Genomic DNA, 21,804 nt, shown 5'->3' with positions numbered 1-21,804 from the left:
ACAAAGTTATATAAAAACAAAAGTAGAAAAAGAAATGGAAAGAGAAAGATGTACATGTTAAGGGAGAGAAGGAGAGAAGGAAAAAGAGAGAGAGAGAGAAGTAAAGCAAGATAATTTCTGATTCTCCACCTGCCAGTTACATAAAAATAATTATTCAAACCATTTGCTTCACAATAAAGTAAAGGTAAAGGTACCCCTGCCCGTACGGGCCAGTCTTGACAGACTCTGGGGTTGTGCGCCCATCTCACTCAAGAGGCCAGGGGCCAGCGCTGTCCGGAGACACTTCCGGGTCACGTGGCCAGTGTGACAAAGCTGCATCTGGCGAGCCAGCGCAGCACACGGAAACGCTGCTTACCTTCCCGCTATAAAGCGGTACCTATTTATCTACTTGCACCCGGGGGTGCTTTCGAACTGCTATGTTGGCAGGCGCTGGGACCGAGCAGCGGGAGCGCACCCCGCCACGGGGATTCGAACTGCCGACCTTTCGATCGGCAAGCCCTAGGCGCTGAGGCTTTAACCCACAGCGCCACCCGCGTCCCTATTTGCTTCACAATAACATCCCACTAAAAACCATAGAATCATAGAATCATAGAGTTGGAAGAGACCACAAGGGCCATCGAGTCCAACCCCCTGCCAAGCAGGAAACACCATCAGAGCACTCCTGACATATGGTTGTCAAGCCTCTGCTTAAAGACCTCCAAAGTAGGAGACTCCACCATACTCCTTGGCAGCAAATTCCACTGTTGAACAGCTCTTACTGTCAGGAAGTTCTTCCTAATGTTTAGGTGGAATCTTCTTTCTTGTAGTTTGGATCCATTGCTCCGTGTCCGCTTCTCTGGAGCAGCAGAAAACAACCTTTCTCCCTCCTCTATGTGACATCCTTTTATATATTTGAACATGGCTATCATATCACCCCTTAACCTCCTCTTCTCCAGGCTAAACATGCCCAGCTCCCTTAGCCGTTCCTCATAAGGCATCGTTTCCAGGCCTTTGACCATTTCCTCTGGACACGTTCCAGTATTGTTCAAACCTAAATCCCAAATACCACAAGTTCATTTTCCTTTTCACACAAAAAGTCCAAAAGGGGGTTTCTTTTAACAAATGTCAGCAATAGTTTTTCCCTAATTGAATGCATCAACTTTGTCTCCAATGATTTTAGCAACCATGCCTCAATATTAAATAATGGTGATTCTTTCCCTCTTTGGACATATGAGTCTCTCCGCTGTGATCATATATTGAGACAATATTCCATAATCCTTTTCTTCTTATGTATCTATTGGTCCTCACCCAGAAAGCATCTTCAGTTTCCACTTCCTGTTGTATTTGTGTGGTAAAAAACTACCATTCTGTATCCAAGCCTTTTTGTATAAATACTGGTCTCTGATCTGGGCCTAATGGCCCCCATCTGAATAAAGTATCATGCATCACAAGAACCAAATGTGTCTGGCTGCAGCTCACTGGTTCACTGTCCTTGACTCTAACAATTGCTTTTAGGGTGGGGCATGCTATTCTTTACACTGTTAACTTTCCTTGACTGTCTTTTATTGGTGAAAGATTCTTATTCTACGCCACAATCTCCTTAATAAAGTGCTGCATGTATTCCTTGTGCAGTTTCTTTAAATACAATTGGCTTTGAATTTGGTTCCTGAATACAGTGGTACAGTGGTGCCCCGCAAGATGAACGCCTCGGAAGACGAAAAACTTGCTAGACGAAGGAGTTTTTCGTTTCCTTAGCCGCTTCGCAAGACGCATTTCCCTATGGGCTTGCTTCGCAAAACGAAGCTTGCCCCGCAAGCTCCGGGGATAGCGGGGAAGCGTAGCGCGTCTTCCCCGCTGTCCCCGGACCTCTTTTGAAGCAAGGGGCGGCAACGGGGAGAAGATCACTTCTCCCCGTTGCCAGCCCCGCAATCTCCGGGGCCAGAGGGGAAGGCGTGCGTGCCTTCCCCTCTCCCCGGACCCCTTTTGAACCAAGGGGCGGCAACGGGGAGAAGCGATTCTCCCCGCTGCCCCTTCCCTTGCTTTAAAACAGGTCCGGGGACAGAGGGGAAGGCATGCGGCGCTTCCCCTCTGTCCCCGGACGGTCTCCATAGGAACGCATTGATTGATTTTCAGTGCATTCCTATGGGAAACCGTGCTTCGCAAGATGAAAAACTCGCAAGATGAAAAAACTTGCGGAACGAATTAATTTCGTCTTGCGAGGCACCACTGTACCTCAGGTTAAGTACTTAATTCATTTTGGAGGTCCGTACTTAACCTGAAACTGTTCTTAACCTGAAGACCACTTTAGCTAATGGGGCCTCCTGTTGCTGCCGCAGCACAATTTCTGTTCTCATCCTGAAGCAAAGTTCTTAACCTGAAGCACTATTTCTGGGTTAGTAGAGTCTGTAACCTGAAGCGTATGTAACCTGAAGCGTATGTAACCTGAGGTACCACTGTACTTGGAAATATACCACTAAGTAATCCAGGCATAGGCAAACGGCTCTCCAGCTGTTTTGGGACGACAACTCCCATCATCCCTTGCTAACAGGACCAGTGGTCAGGGATGGTGGGAATTAGAGTCCCAAAACAGCTGGATAGGCGAATTTGCCAATGCCTGAAGTTATCTATGAACGTGGGACTTGAAAAACAGGGAGTGGGCTGTTTTGCAAATTCCAAGGATGTCAGGAAAAAATCTGAAATTCTCCCTTCTCAGGACTCAGGGACTATAGAGGTGGTAGCAGTACTACTGGGCGGAGTTGATTTTTCTTGGTTCATTTTATGACATCTGCAGGAAAAGGAAATTCTTCACATTCTGGCAGTGGTGAGATGAAAAAATTAGCCACAACTTCTTTACATAGTGGCAGTATAGAATGACAAAATTTTAATGCTGCTTAATTGGGATATAACAGATATCAATTCTATTATACTAGGCACGTCCAACTTCAAGTAGGTTCTAGATTCAGGAAGGTAGCCATGTTGGTCTGACACAGTCGAAATAAATAAATAAAATTTAAAAAATGTCCAGTAGCATCTTAGAAACCAACTAATTTTTTTCCTTGGTGTGCATGCTTTCGTGTGCCTGCACACTTCTTCAGATACCTACCTGAATCTTAAATATTAACTGTAAGAGCTCAAAGTAAAGAGGCTTGTGGAGGTTTTAGGCAGATGCAATTTGGGGCTTAGGAATGCCCATGTTTTATTTGGTACTGTTGAGCAATTCTTTTTATATGACAATCTAATACAGTTTTTGATTTATAAATGGCTCTCTTATATATCTTCAGATATCTCAAGGGCTGTCACATGGAAGAGGGAACAAGCTGGTTTTCTCCTGCTCTAGAAGGTAGGACTCAAACCAATGGCTTCAAGTTACAGGAGAGGAGATTCCAGCTAAACATCAGAAAAAGCTTTATGACAGTAAGAGCAGTAGAACAGATTCCTACAAGAGGTGTAGGAGGTTTTCAAGCAAAGGTTAGATGGCCATCTGTCATGGATCCATTGCAGGGGGTTGATTTATACCATCGGGTCCCTTCCAACTCTATGATTCTATGATGAGCACACTCTTACATTTCAATTATTTCCAAGTTCATCCAGTTCACAATGTCCAGGTCAGCTGCCAACTCTCCATTCTCATCCAAGTACACTCTGTCCATGGAAGAATTGTAGAACTGGGAGTTCCCCATGAAAGGGTGGAGCTAGAATGGCAAAGAGAACAGCAGCATTTGGAAGGCAGGAACCCACCTTGGCTTCTCCATTTCGCCCATTTCTTGCTTGGCTCTCCTTTGACCAGTGGCTGAGAGTTGTGTGTCCTAATGGAAATTTGTTTAAGGATAATTATGAAAAATGTTGGACGGAAGTTAAAAAAGATCTAGAAATTTGGTCAAATTTGAAGCTTTCCTTGTTAGGCCGAATTGTTGTTATAAAGATGAATGTATTGCCAAGAATATTATTTTTGTTTCAATCATTGCAAATTTTGGACAAAATAGACTGTTTCAAGAAGTGGCAGAGAGATATTTCTAGATTTGTCTGGCAGGGCAAGAAGCCCAGAATAAAACTTAAAATATTAACTGATGCAAAGGATAGAGGTGGATTCGCCCTGCCAGACCTTAAACTCTATTATGAATCCGTGGCATTTTGCTGGCTGAAAAAATGGCTGCTTCTTGAGAATACAGATATTTTGGATTTAGAAGGTTTTAATAACGTTTTTGGGTGGCATGCATATTTGTGGTATGACAAGTTTAAAGCTCATAAAGCATTTAAAATCATATTGTCAGAAGAGCATTGTTTAATGTCTGGATAAGATATAAGGATTTATTGGAAAACAAAACCCCAAGGTGGCTGTCACCGATGGAAGCAAAGGCCCAGAAAAAGCGCAATATGGAGGTCAAATGGCCAAAGTATTGGGAAATCTTGGAACAAGAAGGAGATAAATTGAAATTGCAGAGTTTTGAGAAATTAAAAAATAAAGTGAGAGATTGGATCAATTATTACCAGATAATGGAGGCTTACAACCAGGATAAAAGAATTGGCTTCAAAGTTGAAAAATCTAAATTGGAAACAGAACTGTTAGAACCTAAAGCTAAGATTTTGTCAAAAATGTATAACTTGCTGTTGAAATGGAATACTCAGGATGAAACGGTTAAATCGGTCATGATTAAATGGGCAGAAGATGTTGGTTACAATATTATGTTTGCTGACTGGGAACAGTTGTGGACCACCGGAATGAAATTTACGGCATGTGATGCCTTGAAAGAAAATACTTTCACCTTTGGTGGAAAGTACCCAAGGATTAAGGCTTTCTGGGAGATGATTTATAATGAAATGAAAAGGGTATTTAAATATACCTTTCTTAAGAAACCAGAGGCCTTTCTCCTGGGCATGGTTGGCCAAATGGTGCTAAAGAAGGACAGAACTTTCTTTATGTATGCCACAACAGCAGCAAGAATACTTATTGCAAAGTATTGGAAGACACAAGATCTACCCACTCTGGAAGAATGGCAGATAAGGGTGATGGACTACATGGAACTGGTGGAAATGACTGGCAGAATCCGAGACCAGGGAGAAGAGTCAGTGGAAGAAGATTGGAAGAAATTTAAAGACTATTTACAGAAATACTGTAAAATTAATGAATGTTAGAGTGATGTCAGAATGAAGTTAAGTGGTTTTAGCAGCAATGTTATAAAGGTGTATGTAAAAATGGATTCTTAACAGGTGAGACCCTAAAGCTATAATATATTAAGTTAAAGGATTAAGATAAAAACAAAGAGGGAAAGGAATTGCTGAATTAATTAATTTATTAACTGAACTGGAATACAAAAAAGGGAGGCGTGAGGAGGTCAGGGAAACAAGTAAATGAAATGTAAGGCATGGAAAGATTGATTTGTTTTTTAAGTCTCTTTTATTTTTTTCTGTATTTTGTATTTTTTCTTTTTTTCTATTTTTCTTTTACTTATATATGTAACTTTCCCCCCCCTTGGAAACCTTAATAAATATCATTTTTTAAAAAAACACAAAATATACTGCATGCTGGACTAGATGGGACTTGGTCTGACCTGCCTGTACAGCTTTCCTAATGCTGATGAGGCCAAACTTGCTGTTGAGGCGCACAAACACGTCAAACTTTGGCACTGCACCTGTGATTTCTTGTAAACATGTTTTTGTTCATCTCTGCACCTGCCACCCAAGTTGCGCAAGGACCTTATAATTGTCAAAATCATAGCTATTCATTCTTGCCAAGATCAGGATATATTTCTAGACATCACAATCAAGGGCAGCATGAGGTTATTCCTAGCTCTGTGCCTGGGGAGAAAAGTGGATGCACAGAATAGCTGATATGTCAGACACAGTCTGAATGAACAGCTGAGGGATACCTGAACGCTATCCATACTGGGAAAGTCACTGCAGTTCTGCTCTTGGAAGAGCTGTTGACTTCTGATTATCTGGTTGGAGAGGAGAGAGAAGCAGCCACAAGAGAAGTGTAGGAGGTACAGGCAAAATGATTTCCCTCCTGCTTCTCCTGCTCATGCCGCATGGAGACTGCGAAAATCAAGGGAAAAGATGTCCCAAGAATCTGATCTGGGAAGAAAGTCAAACACTCAATTACTACCGGCCTGGAGACTTCCTAATTGCTGGGATCATATCTCCAAGTTTATTGACTGACGAAGACCCATACATTTTTTCCCAGACTCCCTCAAAGAGACTTGCATGGTAAGTAATTAGATGCCACTGGATGTCATGCTTCTCCAACACCACTCCAATAGTTTCTGTTTAATTAATCATAATAAACAATTTTCCACTTTGAAGGCTGTGTGTCTCTCTGCTTTCTTTCTTTTTTTGCTATGGAATTTGCAATCCCCCAGTTTTTATTTTTAAATGGCCAATAAATTTTCACCTTGTAACAAAGTGATCCTCAGATGAAGAGCGGTATATAATCTTATTAAATAAAAAATAAAATAAAATATGTCTTGTCCCAGTCCAAACTACAAACATACATATCATTGTTTGTGCATGAGATACTTTGATATTGATATTGATTAGAAATAACATTCATTTTCTTTACATGGTGAATAGGTTTCTGACATTTTTTATTTGATGTTTTATTGCAGTTTTTTACCTAGGTTCTACTGGCACATCTTGTCCTTCTTGTTCTCCATTCAGGAGATCAACCAGAATTCTAGGTTCTTACCCAACATCTCCTTGGGCTACAACCTCTTTGAGAACTTTTTGGATGCAAGGATGACTTCTGATGGCATGATAGACTTGCTTGCAGGTGGTGAAAACAATATTCCAAACTATAGCTGTGGAAGATGGAATAACCTTCTGGCTGTTCTTGAACGGGCCAATTCTGTCATCTCACAAGTGATTTCAGTCATGTCAGGTATCTACAAAATTCCACAGGTATGCAGGGAAGGGACAAGAAGGGTCTATGAAAAAGTGAGAAAATCCTAAGCTATAATAGATCTTTCTTCCACCATCCACCAATCTGGCACTCTCCAAATGTTTCAGACTAAAACTGCAATCAACTCCAGCCAACACCCCCCCCCCCAGATCATAACAGATAATAAGTACAGTGGTACCTCGGGTTACATACGCTTCAGGTTACAGATTGTGCTAACCCAGAAAAAGTACCTTGGGTTAAGAACCTTGCTTCAGGATGAGAACAGAAATCGTGCAGCAGCAGGAGGCCCCATTAGCTAAAGTGGTGCTTCAGGTTAAGAACAGTTTCAGGTTAGGAACAGACCTCTGGAACGAATTAAGTACTTAACCCGAGGTACTACATTAATAACAGACAATAAAAATAGTATCTATTCCTTTTCCTGAAAGTCAAACAAATCACTAATCTCTTCCTTTCCGCACTAGATGAGTTATGGCGTTATGACTCAGACACTGGATGAGAAAACTGAAGTCCCCTTTGTCTACCAAATGGTCCCCACGGGGGAAAGTCAGTATTGGGGGATTGTCAAGTTGCTCCTGAATTTTGGATGGACATGGATTGGCCTCTTGGTTTCAGACAATGATAATGGAGAAAGGTTCTTGAGTGCCTTGACACCTCTGATGATCAACAATGGAATTTGCATTGCCTTATTAAAAAGAATGCCAGACCATAACCTAAATCCATATCTCATCCCAAGTGAACCATTTATCATATGGGACAAAGTAAAAATATTTGTTTACTATAGAAGCAGTCAAGCGGCATGGATTGATCTCATGATAATACAACAATTTCTTGAGAAACAAATTGGGGGGAAAGTCTGGATCTCAACAGGTCTTCTAGACATTAATGTGAAATTGAATAGTGATTCTGATCTTCTCCAGTACATCCATGGATCTTTGTCCTTCATAATGAAGCCCCAACTAAGGAAAAGATACAAACCCTATGATCCATCTTCCAAACTTCTTATGCAGTTTTGGTATAAAGCATTTCATTGTTTATATAGAAAGAACTCATTGGCTGGAAAAAGTCGGACAAGATGCACAGAGAATGAGAAACTGGAGATGGTGCCAGAAGAGGAGCTGGAAAGAGTCCTGTCTCAAGACAGCTACATCCCTTACTTCAGTGTCCAAGCTGTGGCTCAGGCTTTGAATGCTGCCTATTCATCCAGATCAAAGGTCATGCTGATGGCGAGTGGAGGAGACAGGCTGGAACGTCAAAGGCTACAGCCATGGCAGGTATTTCCTTTTTCTTGTTGCAAATTGCAACTCATTTACCCACCACTGGAATCAAATTTAGGGCTGAGGATTCCGCCCCCCCTTTCCTCCTTTTGGTGGAAAATATCCTTAGTGAGTCTTGTGGCAGAAGCAGACCTTTCTGCCTATTGTGGTTATGTCAGAACAGTCCCCCACCATCTAGTTCTTCCTCTTTGGTGCCCTGAGAGAGATGCAGCCACCATAGCAGAAGTTGGTTCCTCCTCATCTCCCATTGTGTCTCATGGGACTTGGAATTGCCCATCAACTGTAAAAAAGAAGGAATTTTTAATTCTATATTAATATCTAAACTTTTACATGATAAAATTGGAGTTTGTCAAAAGCTGTTGAAATGAACATATTTTTTTAAAAAGGATTTATATTTAAATTATAGAATCATAGAATCATAGAATCAAAGAGTTGGAAGAGTCCACAAGGGCCATTGAGTCCAACCCCCTGCCAAGCAGGAAACACCATCAGAGCACTCCTGACATATGGTTGTCAAGCCTCTGCTTAAAGACCTCCAAAGTAGGAGACTCCACCACACTCCTTGGCAGCAAATTCCACTGTCGAACAGCTCTTACTGTCAGGAAGTTCTTCCTAATGTTTTGGTGGAATCTTCTTTCTTTCAGTTATAGTAACTGCTAAGAAATTTACCTCTATCCCAATAAATTAGCACAACCAAATGATAATGGGAGCCGATGTCCTCTTTTGTGGCATTGTGCAAGTTCTACTGAAAGCGGCTACACTTTGAAGGGAAAGGAGAGACTTCAAATTTTTTTTAAATAACTATTTATTAGGATTTTACAAATTATAACAAACATATCAATACATACAAGCACAAACAAAAATAAAATAAAAAGAAAGAACAAGTATAGTTTCAATACCTTATTTTCATAAAACTTATTTCACCGACCTCCTCATACCTCCCCTTTCTGCATTCCCATTTCAAAAATTTAGTTCAGCAAATCCTCACTCTTAATTTTGTCTAATTATCCTCCTTACTTTCCTTTCACTTAATCTTTACAGCTGTACTCCATTTAATTTTAAAAACCACATCATTCTAAAATTCATAAATTTTACAGTATTAAGATAATTCTTAAATTTCTTCCAATCTTCTTCCGCCGTCTCTTTTCCCTGGTCTCGGATTCTGCCAGTCATTTCTGCTAGTCCCAATATAGTCTATCACCTTCATCTGCCATTCTTCCAAGGTGGGTAGATCCTGTGTCTTCCAACACTTTGCGATGAGTATTCTTGCCGCTGTTGTAGCATACATAAAAAATGTTCTGTCTTTCTTTTGCACCGATTGGCCGACAATGCCCAGGAGAAAGGCCTCTGGTTTCTTAGGAAAGGTATATTTAAATACCTTTTTCATTTCATTATATATCATTTCCCAGAAAGCCTTAATCCTTGGGCACGTCCACAAAAGGTGAAAAAAAGTACCTTCAATTTCTTTACATTTCCAACATTTATTGTCAGACAAGTGGTAAATTTTTGCAAGCTTGACTGGGGTCATGTACCACCTATAGATCATTTTCATAATATTTTCCTTTAGGGCATTACATGCCGTAAATTTCATACCGGTGTTCCACAACTTTTCCCAGTCAGCAAACATAATGTTATGGCCAATAGCTTGTGCCCACTTTATCATGACTGATTTCACTGTTTCATCTTGTGTATTCCATTTCAACAGCAAGTTATACATTCTTGACAAATTCTTAGTATTGGGTTCTATCAGTTCTGTTTCTAATTTTGATTTTTCCACCTGGAAGCCAATTTTCCTGTCCAACTTGAAAACCTCCATTATTTGATAATAATGGAGCCAATCTCGCACTTTGTCCTTTAACTTTTTAAAACTCTGCAATTTCATTTTATCCCCCTCTTGTTCCAAAATTTCCCAATATTTCGGCCATTTGGCCTCCATATTGAGTTTTCTCACAGCTTTAGCTTCCATTGGCGACAACCACCTTGGGGTTTTATTTTCCAACAAGTCTTTATATCTAATCCAGACATTATATAATGCTTTCCTGACAATATGATTTTTAAAAGCTTTATGGGCCTTAACCTTGTCATACCATAAATATGCATGCCACCCAAAAATATTGTTGAAGCCTTCTAAATCCAAAATGTCTGTGTTCTCAAGAAGCAGCCAGTCTTTCAACCAGCAGAAAGCTGCTGATTCATAGTAAAGTTTAAAGTCTGGCAGGGCAAATCCCCCTCTTTCTTTTGCGTCAGTTAAAATCTTGAATTTTATTCTGGGTTTCTTGCCCTGCCAGACAAATTTCGAAATATCTTTCTGCCACTTCTTGAAACAATCCATCTTGTCCACAATTTGCAATGTTTGAAACAAAAACAACATTCTAGGCAATACATTCATTTTGATCACAGCAATACGGCCTAACAGTGAAAGCTTCAAATTTGACCATATTTCTAGATCCTTTTTTACTTCCGTCCAGCATTTCTCATAATTGTCTTTGAACAAGTTCACATTTTTAGCTGTCATATTAATCCCCAAGTATTTCACCTTCTTAACCACAGTTAAACCCGTTTCATTCCACCTAAACATTAGGAAGAACTTCCTGACAGTAAGAGCTGTTCCTGACAGTGGAATTTGCTGCCAAGGAGTGTGGTGGAGTCTCCTACTTTGGAGGTCTTTAAGCAGAGGCTTGACAACCATATGTCAGGAGTGCTCTGATGGTGTTTCCTGCTTGGCAGGGGGTTGGACTCGATGGCCCTTGTGGTCTCTTCCAACTCTATGATTCTATGATTCTATGATTCATTCTGGAACCTCTCCCTTTCAGTAGCTGTTAAGTTTTTCTCTAGTACCTTAGTCTTTAATTTATTCAATTTGAATCCTGCAACTTGACCAAACTCTTGAATTAATTCTAAAACTCTTTTAGTACTAGTGTCTGGCTCTTGTAATGTAAGTACCAAGTCATCTGCAAATGCTCTAAGTTTGTACTGTTTAACTCCGACCTGTACCCCTTTAACCAGCTGGTCCCTTCTAATCATGTTCAGCAAAACCTCCAGGACCGATATAAAAAGCAACGGGGAAATTGGGCACCCCTGTCGTGTCCCTTTTTCTATTTTAAATTCTTCCGTAACCACATTGTTTACAATTAGCTTAGCCTTTTGTTCAGAATATATTGCACCCATACCATTCTCAAATCCTTGGCCTACCCCCATCCCATGTAGATTCTCCTTCATAAAACTCCAAGATATGTTGTCAAAAGCTTTCTCCGCATCCACAAATATCAGTACTGCTTTAGTATTTATATTCACGTCTAGTTTCTCCAAAATATCTATTATATTCCTCACATTGTCTGACAAATGTCTTCCTGGGAGAAAGCCTGCTTGGTCCTTATGAATCTCTTCCATCAATACTTTCTTCAACCTTTTAGCCAAAATGTCAGCAAAGATTTTGTAATCCACACTAAGTAACGATATAGGGCGGTAGTTCCTCAGGAGAGACTTCAATTTGCAGGCTTCAACATTATCTAGAATTCTGAGAAACCAAAGTTTCAATCTCATGGGAGTAGGTATGTGCAAATTCCCCCTACATTCAGATAATTTTACCAGGCAGGGGGACTACTCTGAACAGCCACACATCCCACACAAATGCTCTTGGCTGTGAGCAGACCTGAGTAACCCCTATTGACAAATAACCTTCCCTGGTGATACAGTGAGCAGCTGAGGAAATGGTGTTCTGTTCATAAGGTAAGGGTCTAACTGTGCACTAGGAGTGCCTGTTGTTGGGATACTGCCAGGGAGACAAAGTCCATCATGCCCCCACGCCGATGCTGGATGATCCATCGATCTCCCGTAGATAAAGTATCAGTCAATTAGCGACACAAAGCCTCAGAAATAGCTTGCCACATTCCAGAGCTCATGCACGCTCTATCAGCAGAGTTCGCACAGCGAAAGATGCACTCAGGAGAGCATATTTATAACTTTATTCAGCGTTGGTCAGAACAAAGAAAAAAAACTTGACTGCCTGCTTCGATGTCTCAGGCACAGAGAGAGAAACGAAAGTAATAGACAAACAGAAACTTCCTGTGAGCAGGAAATACGTAGGCTGTGACTCACAACAGCCTGTCCGCTTTTTAAGGTGGAACGGAAATATCCTAACACCAATATGGCCCCTATGCCTGGGCCTGTAGGTGTCATGAAGCATGCATGGCTTTGGCACCAAAATTTGTGGATGCCCGACCCCTTCATGGGGAATTTGGTCGGTCCTTGGGCACCCAGGGCCCCATGGAGTTGGCATCTATGCTGTGCACTGATTTGTAGGACCATCTATGTTTAAAAAGTTTTGTATTTGTGCTTTTTTATTTTTTAAGAAGTATTTTATTGTCTTTTGTATTTATCTTATTCTCTGGAAACCTTGTTATTTTATACAATGAGCTGCCTACAAATGTTCTAATAAGGAAATGGAATAGCTGAAAAGATTCATGACTTTGGATGAAATGTGCACAGACCCCAATTCCTAGGAGATTAGAGCTCAAAGTGTAGAGGGCTTATATTCAACTTTTCATTTTCATAAATGCTGGTGTTTTTTCCTGCTGTTCCAGCTTCACCCTTTCTTAAGAGGACTCCAGTTTTTGAATACTTCCATGGGCAGCCTCAGATTGGATGAGAATGGGCAGATACCAGCTTACTATGACATTGAGAACTGGGTGATGTTTCCCAATAAGTCTCGTGAAAGAGTGCCGGTTGGGAGTATAGGGAGAGACGGATCCACTGACATGAAGTTCACAATCAACTCACAAGCCATTGTGTGGCCCAAGTGGTCTGAGAAGGTATGGCAATCTACTTTATTCCACATGACATCTGTAAAGCTCTAGTCACTAAGTGAATAATTCCAAGGGCACTTTGACTACCGCCCTTTACACACCTCCTGCGAATAAGGGCTCATTGACACTTCCATTTGTGCCACAACGCGACTTACAGGTCCTGATCTGTGGTCAGAGCAGGGTTTTGTTTTTGGAAGGAAGGAAGGAAGGAAGGAAGGGAGGGAGGGAGGGAGGGAGGGAGGGACTGTTTTGACATGGAGCTTTAATGCATGGACCTGTGACTAGAAAGATGGCCCAAAAGGAAGTGTGGATAAGCCCTAATCAGTGGAGTGCAGGATTTCCAAAGTCAGCCCAGGGGGTGAATGAGATTCATGTCCAGATTTCAGGAAGCAACGAGTGGAAAGGAGAGCTCTTGCTACCTGGAATTTTGATGTCATCTCCTGGCCTGTGTTAACAACATGGTGCCAGCATACTACCGTGCGGGGAGGGGTTGATTGGAAACTGAATGCCACACTCTTGACACCAAGGATTCCACCTTAAGCAATTAGCATTATTACCAGCAGCAACGGCATTAATAGAGGGATGCGAGACAGAAGGTCTAAGTGGAAGTAGCTGTCGCAAGAGGCTCATCTCCCCATTCTTTGCCAAGACTCAAAACACTTTGGAAAAAGAATAATAATGTAACCATAATTCAGGAGGCACTTTTTGAAACTGGAGTCTTCAGGTGGTGGTATGTTTAACTACTGCTCCCGTTGCTGTGTCCCAGCTGCTGCCAACCTAGCAGTTCAAAAGCATACCAGTGTGAGAAGTTACAGATAGGTAGCCGTGTTGGTCTGCCATAGTCAAAATAAAAAAATTCCTTCCAGTAGCACCTTAAAGACCAACTAAGTTAGTTCTTGGTATGAGCTTTCGTGTGCATGCACACTTCTTCAGAAGTGTGAGAAGATAAATCAGTACTGCTACAGCAGGAAGGTAAAGAGAGTTTCTGTGCACTCTGGCACTCATCACAGTGTCCCATTGCACCAGAAGGGGTTTGGTCATGCTGGACACATGACCCGGAAAGCTGTCTGAGGATGAACACCGGCTCCCTTGGCCTGAAAGTGGGGATGAGCACTGCATTCCACAGTCAAGTTTCACTGGATTTAACCATCTAGGGTTCCTGTGCCTTTACCTTCATGTATGTTTTATTGCTGCTGTTTTGTTATCACTGTCATTCTAGGGTTTTAAAATTGCTTTTTTAATATATACTTTTGCTTAGAGTAAAGGTAAAGGACCCCCTGATCATTAGGTCCAGTCATGACTGACTCTGGAGTTGCAGCGCTCATCTCGCATTATTGGCCCAGGGAGCCAGCGTACAGCTTCCGGGTCATGTGGCCAGCATGACTAAGCCACTTCTGGCGAATCAGAGCAGCGCACGGAAATGCCCTTTACCTTCACGCTGGAGCGGTACCTATTTATCTATTTGCACTTTGACGTGCTTTCGAACTGCTCGGTTGGCAGGAGCAGGGACTGAGCAATGGGAGCTCACCCTGTTGTGGGGATTCGAACTGTCAACCTTCTGATCGGCAAGTCCTAGGTTCTGTGGCTTAATCCACACACCACCAGTGTCCCAACTTGCTTAGAATAGTCAGATATAATTGTCCGGGGAAATAATGAAACACACTGCCATGTTGTCCTGCATCAAAATACTTCCCTGGAAAAGTGCCTGGGGTCACTGGGAATAGGGACCCTGTTAGGTCCATTCTAAACTCCATAAATGAATGACATAGACACAGATAGTCCTGACACTTTCTGTTTGATGCATGTTCTCTATGTTTAGACTGTACCTAGCTCCAGGTGTACCAAAAGCTGTCAACCTGGATATGCCAAAGTGGTTCAAGAAGGAAAGCCCATTTGCTGCTATGCTTGTGCCCCATGTGCAGAAGGGACCATTTCTGCTCAGGAAGGTGGGTGAATATAAACGGGAGCCCTTTTGAGAATATGAATTGTGTAAACATTCACTTAGGGAATGTGTCTCCTTTTTTGGCTTCTCTATTTTTCTAAATGAAGCAGTTGGTGGACTACAAATCAATGATCATTGTGAGGGCATCCTCAGTAATCAGATATATTATTTATATAAGGTAAAACAATTTCACACGGGACAGGACAGTATAAATTCAGCAAAAGCTGTAAAAGAAGCACCTCTGAGGAGGTCACTACCTCTCAGCTTTAGCTATATCCCAAGTTTGTTTTGGTGATAAAATTGAGAAACTTTTCAAAACCACCTCTATTGTCATGGAGGAAGGCAACAGTATAAACATAAATAAGCAAATGAAATAACCAATTTTGTCCACTCCTTTTTTAGACATTTCCCCCCCCGACCCTCCCTTATATGGACACGTTTCCCTCTAAAATGTAATAGAACATAGATTGTTACGGATTTATATGATGCTAAAGCACTCCTTTTCCCTCCTTAGATGCCAAACATTGCACCAAATGTCCAGAAGATCAGCATCCAAACAAGGGTCAAGTTCAATGTGTTCCCAAAAGTATCGCCTTCCTGACCTATGAAGAAACTTTGGGGAGTGTTCTAGTTTCCATTACTATCTTGCTGCTATTAATGACAAGCATTGTTTTAGGAATCTTCATTAAGTACAAAGAAACGTCCATAGTCAAAGCCAATAACCGGGACCTCTCCTACATCCTCCTTGTATCCCTCCTCCTCTCTTTTTCGTCCTCCTTCCTATTCATTGGCTGGCCAAGGAAGGAGACCTGCCTTCTCCGACAAATGGTCTTCAGCATCATCTTCTCTGTTGCCGTCTCTTCTTTGCTGGCTAAAACCATCACTGTGGTGCTGGCCTTCATGGCCACCAAGCCAGGGAACAGAGTGAGGAGATGGCTGGGGAAAAGTCTGGCCAACGCTGTTGTCATTTTCTGTTCCAGTGTCCAAGTTCTCATCTGCACCACCTGGCTGAGTACCTCTCCCCCATTCCCAGAGTCTGATATGCACTCCCAGCCTGCAGAGATTATCCTGCAATGCAATGAAGGGTCTGTGGCCATGTTTTATGGTGCCCTGGGTTACATGGGCTTCCTGGCTGCTATCTGCTTTTTGGTGGCTTTCCTAGCCAGGAAGCTACCTGGGGCCTTCAATGAAGCCAAGCTGATCACCTTCAGCATGCTGGTCTTCTGCAGTGTTTGGGTGTCCTTTGTGCCCACCTACCTGAGCACCAAGGGGAAATACATGGTAGCCGTGCAGGTCTTCTCTATGTTGGCCTCCAGTGCTGGTCTCCTGGGCTGCATCTTCATCCCAAAGTGCTATATCATTATACTGAGACCTGATCTGAACACAAAGGAGCACTTGACAACAAAAACCTAAAGTTGGCATTTGATTCTCCAGGCTATATAAAGGGATGGGTTCTGATTACAACAGACTCTCAATCAGAAACAGTTGGTGTGAACTTAATTCAGGTGTGATAGAGGACCTTGGGACATGTAGTGGGCTTCAGGGTCCCTGTCATTATTCTACAATAGGTACTTACTTACTTTTACATAGCCTTTATCCTTTTCTTTTTTACCAGGACTAGGTTCACTATATATATATTTTAAAGCTTGTTTACTAGCTAAAAGTTAGTCATGATCCGTTGCTGTTGCTTGAGCTGCCTGAAGATGCTTCCCTGGTGAGTTTTGAGGGCTTAGATTCTTGAATGAATCAAGATGCAATGTGGCCACCTAAGGAGGAGAAACATCTGAGCTTTATTGCAATATATAAGAGAGACACTATTTTATCCTTTCTGGGTTATTAAAAGGGCAGCAAGGCTTGAAGTAATATAAATACTTCTAACATGGTGTGGTATTTTGCTGTTTCTTTCCCATTAAACATTCATTGGTGGGATGCAAAGTGTGGGTTCCACCAAACGCTCTTTTCAGAGTTCAAGCATTTATCAGGTTTTTCTTCCATGAGGATTTTCTGATGAAAAGTAACACTTGAGCTAAACCTGAAGGGACTTTCACCTTTGAAACATGAATCCATTATTAAAGCAGTGTGACTATCATGAATAAATTTTTGCAATTTAGATCTCATTGGTTTATGTTGCTTTATTTCCTTTAAATGTACCATATTTTTGTTAGGATATTTCCATTCCACCTTTAAAAAGGGAGTAGGTTGTTGTGTCACAGCCTGTGTGTTTCCTGTTCACAGGAAGTTTATGTTTTGTATATGCTTTCGTTTTCTTTCTGTTCCTGTGACATCGAAGCAGGAGTCATGTTTTTTCTTTGTTCTGACCAACGCTGAATAAAGTTGTAAATAATGCTCTCCTGAGTGCATCTTTCACTGTGCGAACTCTGCTGATAGAGCGTGCATCAGTTCTTGGAATGTGGAAAGCTATTTCCGAGGCTTTTGTCGCTAACTGATTGATACTGCGTTTCTACGGGAGGTCGATGGATCGTCCGGCATCGGCGTGGGGCCATGATGGCTTTTGTCTCCCTGGCAGTATCCCAACAATTTTCTCAAGTATAAGATGCTCCCATGTATTAGTAGTAGTAGTAGTAGTAGTAGTAATAATAATAATAATAATAATAATAATAATAATAATAATAATAATAATAATAATAATTTTATTATTTATACCCCACCCATCTGGCTGGGTTTCCCCTGCTACTCTGGGTAGCTTAAAGCACTTAATAAATTGTAAAACATCAAACATTAAAAACGTTCCTGTCTTCAAAAAGTCAGGTAGTTAGATGACTGAAAAATGTGTGGCCTTTTCTCATTGTAAAGACATCAGTCATATCAATAGGACTGCTCATGAATTCTTTAGGAACAGTGTGGAAATATGTAGAAAGTCACGCTCCATATTTGCACTCTGGAAAGGGAGTTTGCAAACCGGCGCAAACAACTTTCCCCTTTTGTTCTATTTTGATTATGTATTTTGAGGTTTTATATCTGATTTTATTCTGAGGACCGCCCTGACACCTGGGCGTGTAGGACAGTATATAACTTCAAATATAATACCACAATAATAATAACTTCTTGTTAATAGCTTATAATAAGTTATTAACTTTCATTACCCGTGTGGGAATGAACCTCTGTTCTCCAGCACATGGTTTCTCTGTTTATTATTTTTCAATACTGCCTTTTATCCAAGGCACCCAAAATATTAACACCCATAGTACTAAAACTCAGAGGGTCTCAATTAGCACCCTCCCACCAAATTCGGGGTGATAACATGGGATCAAGGAGAGGTTACGGTCTGTGCCTTTACTGAATTTATTTTAGCACTCCTAATAATTTTTCACAATGAAAAAGAAAAAATATATTTTAAAAAATGGCACAGCCATCAGTATAGGCAATAAAGTAGCCTAACAAATCCAAGCATCAAAAAAGACAGCAGGAGGGAGATAATCATAGAACCATAGAGTTGGAAGAGACCAGAAGGGCCATCGAGTCCAACCCCCTGCCAAGCAGGAAATCCTCAGAATAGAGGAGAGGTTCTTTTTGTTGGCTTTGACTATGGGAATGTCAAGGTATTAGAAGAAGATTCCTAACACAATCTCTGTGGTTAAGGACAACAAGAGCGCAAAGGACATCAGGAGGATCCCTAAATACTCTCCATAAGTGAGGAAGCTGATTACCTTGGGTATATATTTATACTGGGCCTTGTTTCGATGCTGATTTTCTAAAGACTTGGCGCAATGCCCTTCATCTGCAACGAACAGGAGTAATGTTTAATAGAGTTTCCCAGCTTTTTTAGCCAGGCAGCTGCCTGGGGCCTTCAATGAGGCCAAGCCGATCACCTTCAGCATGCTGGTCTTCTGCAGTGTTTGGGTGTCCTTTGTGCCCACCTACCTGAGCACCAAGGGGAAATACATGGTAGCCGTGCAGATCTTCTCTATTTTAGCATCCAGTGCTGGGCTTTTTGGTTGTATCTTCCTACCTGAGTGCTACAGCCTTGTACTGAGGCCTGATCTGAATACAAAGGAGCGCCTAGCAACAAAAATTAAATAAGTCATGTGATTCCCTAAGGACTCAGCTAAATAGCTGCAAATAAAATGTTATAAATGTGTTGTAAAGTGCAATATACAAATGTGACACTAGAAAGCAACAGTGATCGACTTCCGGTCGGCGCCAGCGTTTAATGGCGGTCCTCCCTCCGAGCTCCGGAGGAGGACTGCTCCGCGAGTTCGGGTCTGACCCGCTACGGCAAGCGGGGGACCCCTAAAATCACAGGCGCAGAAGCCTGTGAACAAGGAGACTCGGTGGGCACCAGAAGCGTCCCCCCTTACTGCGAAAGAGCCTTTTTAAAGGCTCCGGAACAGCATCGGGAGTTAGTGCGGTGCTGAGAGTCGCAACCCAGCCCGCGGAGCGAAGCCGCGTCGCCGTGAACGGAGAGTGCTGATTCCTTCCTATAAATTGAAATCACATCGAAAAACCCATGAGTAGGACAGGACGATTATTTGGGACTTAAAAATTTAAACTTAAAATTCGGCCGGAAACGGGAAAGGTTAAAATTAAGGAAGTCTGCCTTTCCCAGACTGCATGATTGATAAAGCAACGAAATACAAAGCTGCATCTGCATGAGAACAACTTTTATGACTGTTTAAGCCTGGCATTAGACACGAGCCTCCCTTCTAGCAAGCAGGGGCAGAGGGGAGAAAAACGTAACTTTATCAACCTGCATGATCTATTGAAAGAGAAAAATTTTCCGCTGCCTTAACCCCCTGAGTCGGACTGCCAATATAAGGTACCAGGACAGTGAACTGCTTTTGGAGACTTGTTACTTGTTATAAAGTTATATAGTTGAGGTTCTACTGATACAAAGTTTTGGGACTTTGCTGCAACAAATTAACAGGACAGTGCTGATAGAGAAACTATACAGAAAAAGTGTTGCAGCATTTATATTGAAGTTGCCTGGTTCCTTTGTTTCTTGTTTTTCTGTTTCCTTCACTTGGACATTTTGGATTGCTCCCTCTAGAGGGTTGAGTAGTAACAGTTGCAAAGCAACAGAACAAGACAGTGGAATTTTCCATTAGGAAACTGCTTCTGTGAGAACGTCCTTGGGACATGAGTGGCCCAGCAGATGAGATAACAACCAGAGCTAAAGCAAAACAACAGCAAAAGAAAAGGGGCTCAATATCAAGTTTAACACCGGCAGGAGCAGCTGGGCAAGAAAAAGTGACAGCCGCCTCCATGGATTCAATGACACAGGCGTTACTCAAGATAAATCAATCTTTAGAAGCTTTAACAAAGCAGAGTACAGAAAATTCACAAAAAATAACAGAATTAACAGCAAGGCTGGACTTGAACACGAAAAGTGTGACATCTAACACAGAATCTATAAATAAGCTGATTGAAGAAAATTCTGCAACACGCAAGATTGCAGAGGACGCCAGAAACATTGCTGAAGAGACACAGGGAAAATTAGAACCAATCTCCAAAAAAGTGTATGAACATGATGCGGCCTTGTCTTTGTTGGAATTACAGAGGAAGGAGAGAAATTTGAAATTAAGATTAGTTCCGGAAAGTGAAGGGGACAGTCTTGTGGAGTTCCTTACACAAGAGTTTTCTGACTTTTGGCAGGAAGAATTGGAGGAGGAAGATTTCAAGATAACTACAGCATTCAGACCCCGAGGGATTGTCTGATCACTCTAAGATCCAAGGAAGAAAGAGACAAAATACTAAACCTACATTACCAAAAGGCCTTGGAAATAGAAAATTCTCATATACAAATCTTTAAGGACATCCCTAAATACATTCTGGAGGTGAGAGCCTTCTATAAAGATCTGGTCTACCTGCTGAAAAGGAACAACATACCTTTCAGGTGGGAGTTTCCACAAGGACTGTCCTTTAACTACAAGGGAAAGAAGGTGAAAATAAAAACAATTCAAGACAAAGAGAAGTTTTTGGAGAGAAACCACGAGGATTTACAGAAGGGTACGACAGACACAACTTCAGAGGTAAAAGGAGTAGTAGATATCCTGAATTTATCGTTTGGACTTAAACTACCGTCAGAGGAAGAGCAGCAACTTGGAGCGGTTGGAGGCGTAACTGACAAATAACAAGATGGCCCTGCAATTCCTTAGTTGGAATTGTAATGGGCTGAACATTCCCACGAAAAGACGCCAAGTTTTTCATATTTTGAAAAGAGAACAATTGGATTTGATTTGTTTACAAGAAACTCATGTGACCAGGGTACACAGGAAATTACTTATAAACAAAAGATTAGGGCAAGAATTTATCTCATCGGATAAAGTTAAGAAAAGAGGAGTGGTGATTTATGCAAAGGAGAAATTGACCCCAAAAATGATGTTTAAAGATGAACAAGGAAGATACTTGGCAATTGAAATACAAATACAAGGAGAAAAATTGTTAATAGTTGGAATTTACGCACCAAATGAAGGGAAAGCGGAATTTTTTAAGAAGCTGCATGAAACTCTGATGGACTATTTGGATTACAATGTAGTAATCATGGGAGACATGAATGGGGTGGTTTCTACAAATATGGACAAGGCACAAAGACAGACAATTTCTAAGGAAGGTAGACTTCCAAAGACCTTTTTTGAAATGACTGAAAATATGGACTTAATAAATATTTGGAGAACAAGGAACCCTCGAGAGAGAGAGGGAACTTTCTTCTCTCAAGCAATGATGACTTGGACCAGAATCGACCAAATTTGGATTACTAGTGGGCTGGCTCCAAAGATCAAGAAAGTGGAAATCTGCCCAAAGACTTGCTCTGACCATAACGCCGTGAAGATGGAGATGAAACTTACAATAACTGGTCAATTTAGATGGAGGATGAATGACACCCTGTTTCGAGATGAGGAGATCCACAGAAAGGCACAAAAAACTTTAAAGGACTATTTTGAAATAAAT

General features: G+C 41.5%; 2 protein-coding genes across 2 annotated transcripts in view; both read left to right on the top strand.

Moving 5' to 3' along the window:
• The window catches only part of LOC309526229 (vomeronasal type-2 receptor 26-like), a gene marked incomplete at both ends in the record, with an annotated part of 146,985 nt that overhangs the window by 10,360 nt on the left and 114,821 nt on the right, over window positions 1-21,804 (top strand). The gene's annotated exons all lie outside the window — the stretch shown is intronic.
• On the top strand, window positions 12,773-16,308 carry LOC309527408 (vomeronasal type-2 receptor 26-like; the record flags this gene model as incomplete). Its single annotated transcript, XM_082214257.1, has 3 exons — window positions 12,773-12,959; window positions 14,773-14,899; window positions 15,410-16,308. Exons 1-3 carry the CDS (start codon window positions 12,774-12,776, stop codon window positions 16,306-16,308), a joined length of 1,212 nt encoding a protein of 403 aa, XP_082070383.1. The 5' UTR covers window position 12,773.

Source organism: Podarcis vaucheri (genome assembly GCF_965113315.1).
Source record: "Podarcis vaucheri genome assembly, chromosome: 2".
Classification (NCBI taxonomy): Eukaryota; Metazoa; Chordata; class Lepidosauria; order Squamata; family Lacertidae; genus Podarcis; species Podarcis vaucheri.
The sequence above is the reverse complement of the archived record's forward strand: the minus strand, read 5'-3'. Positions and strand labels throughout refer to the sequence as shown.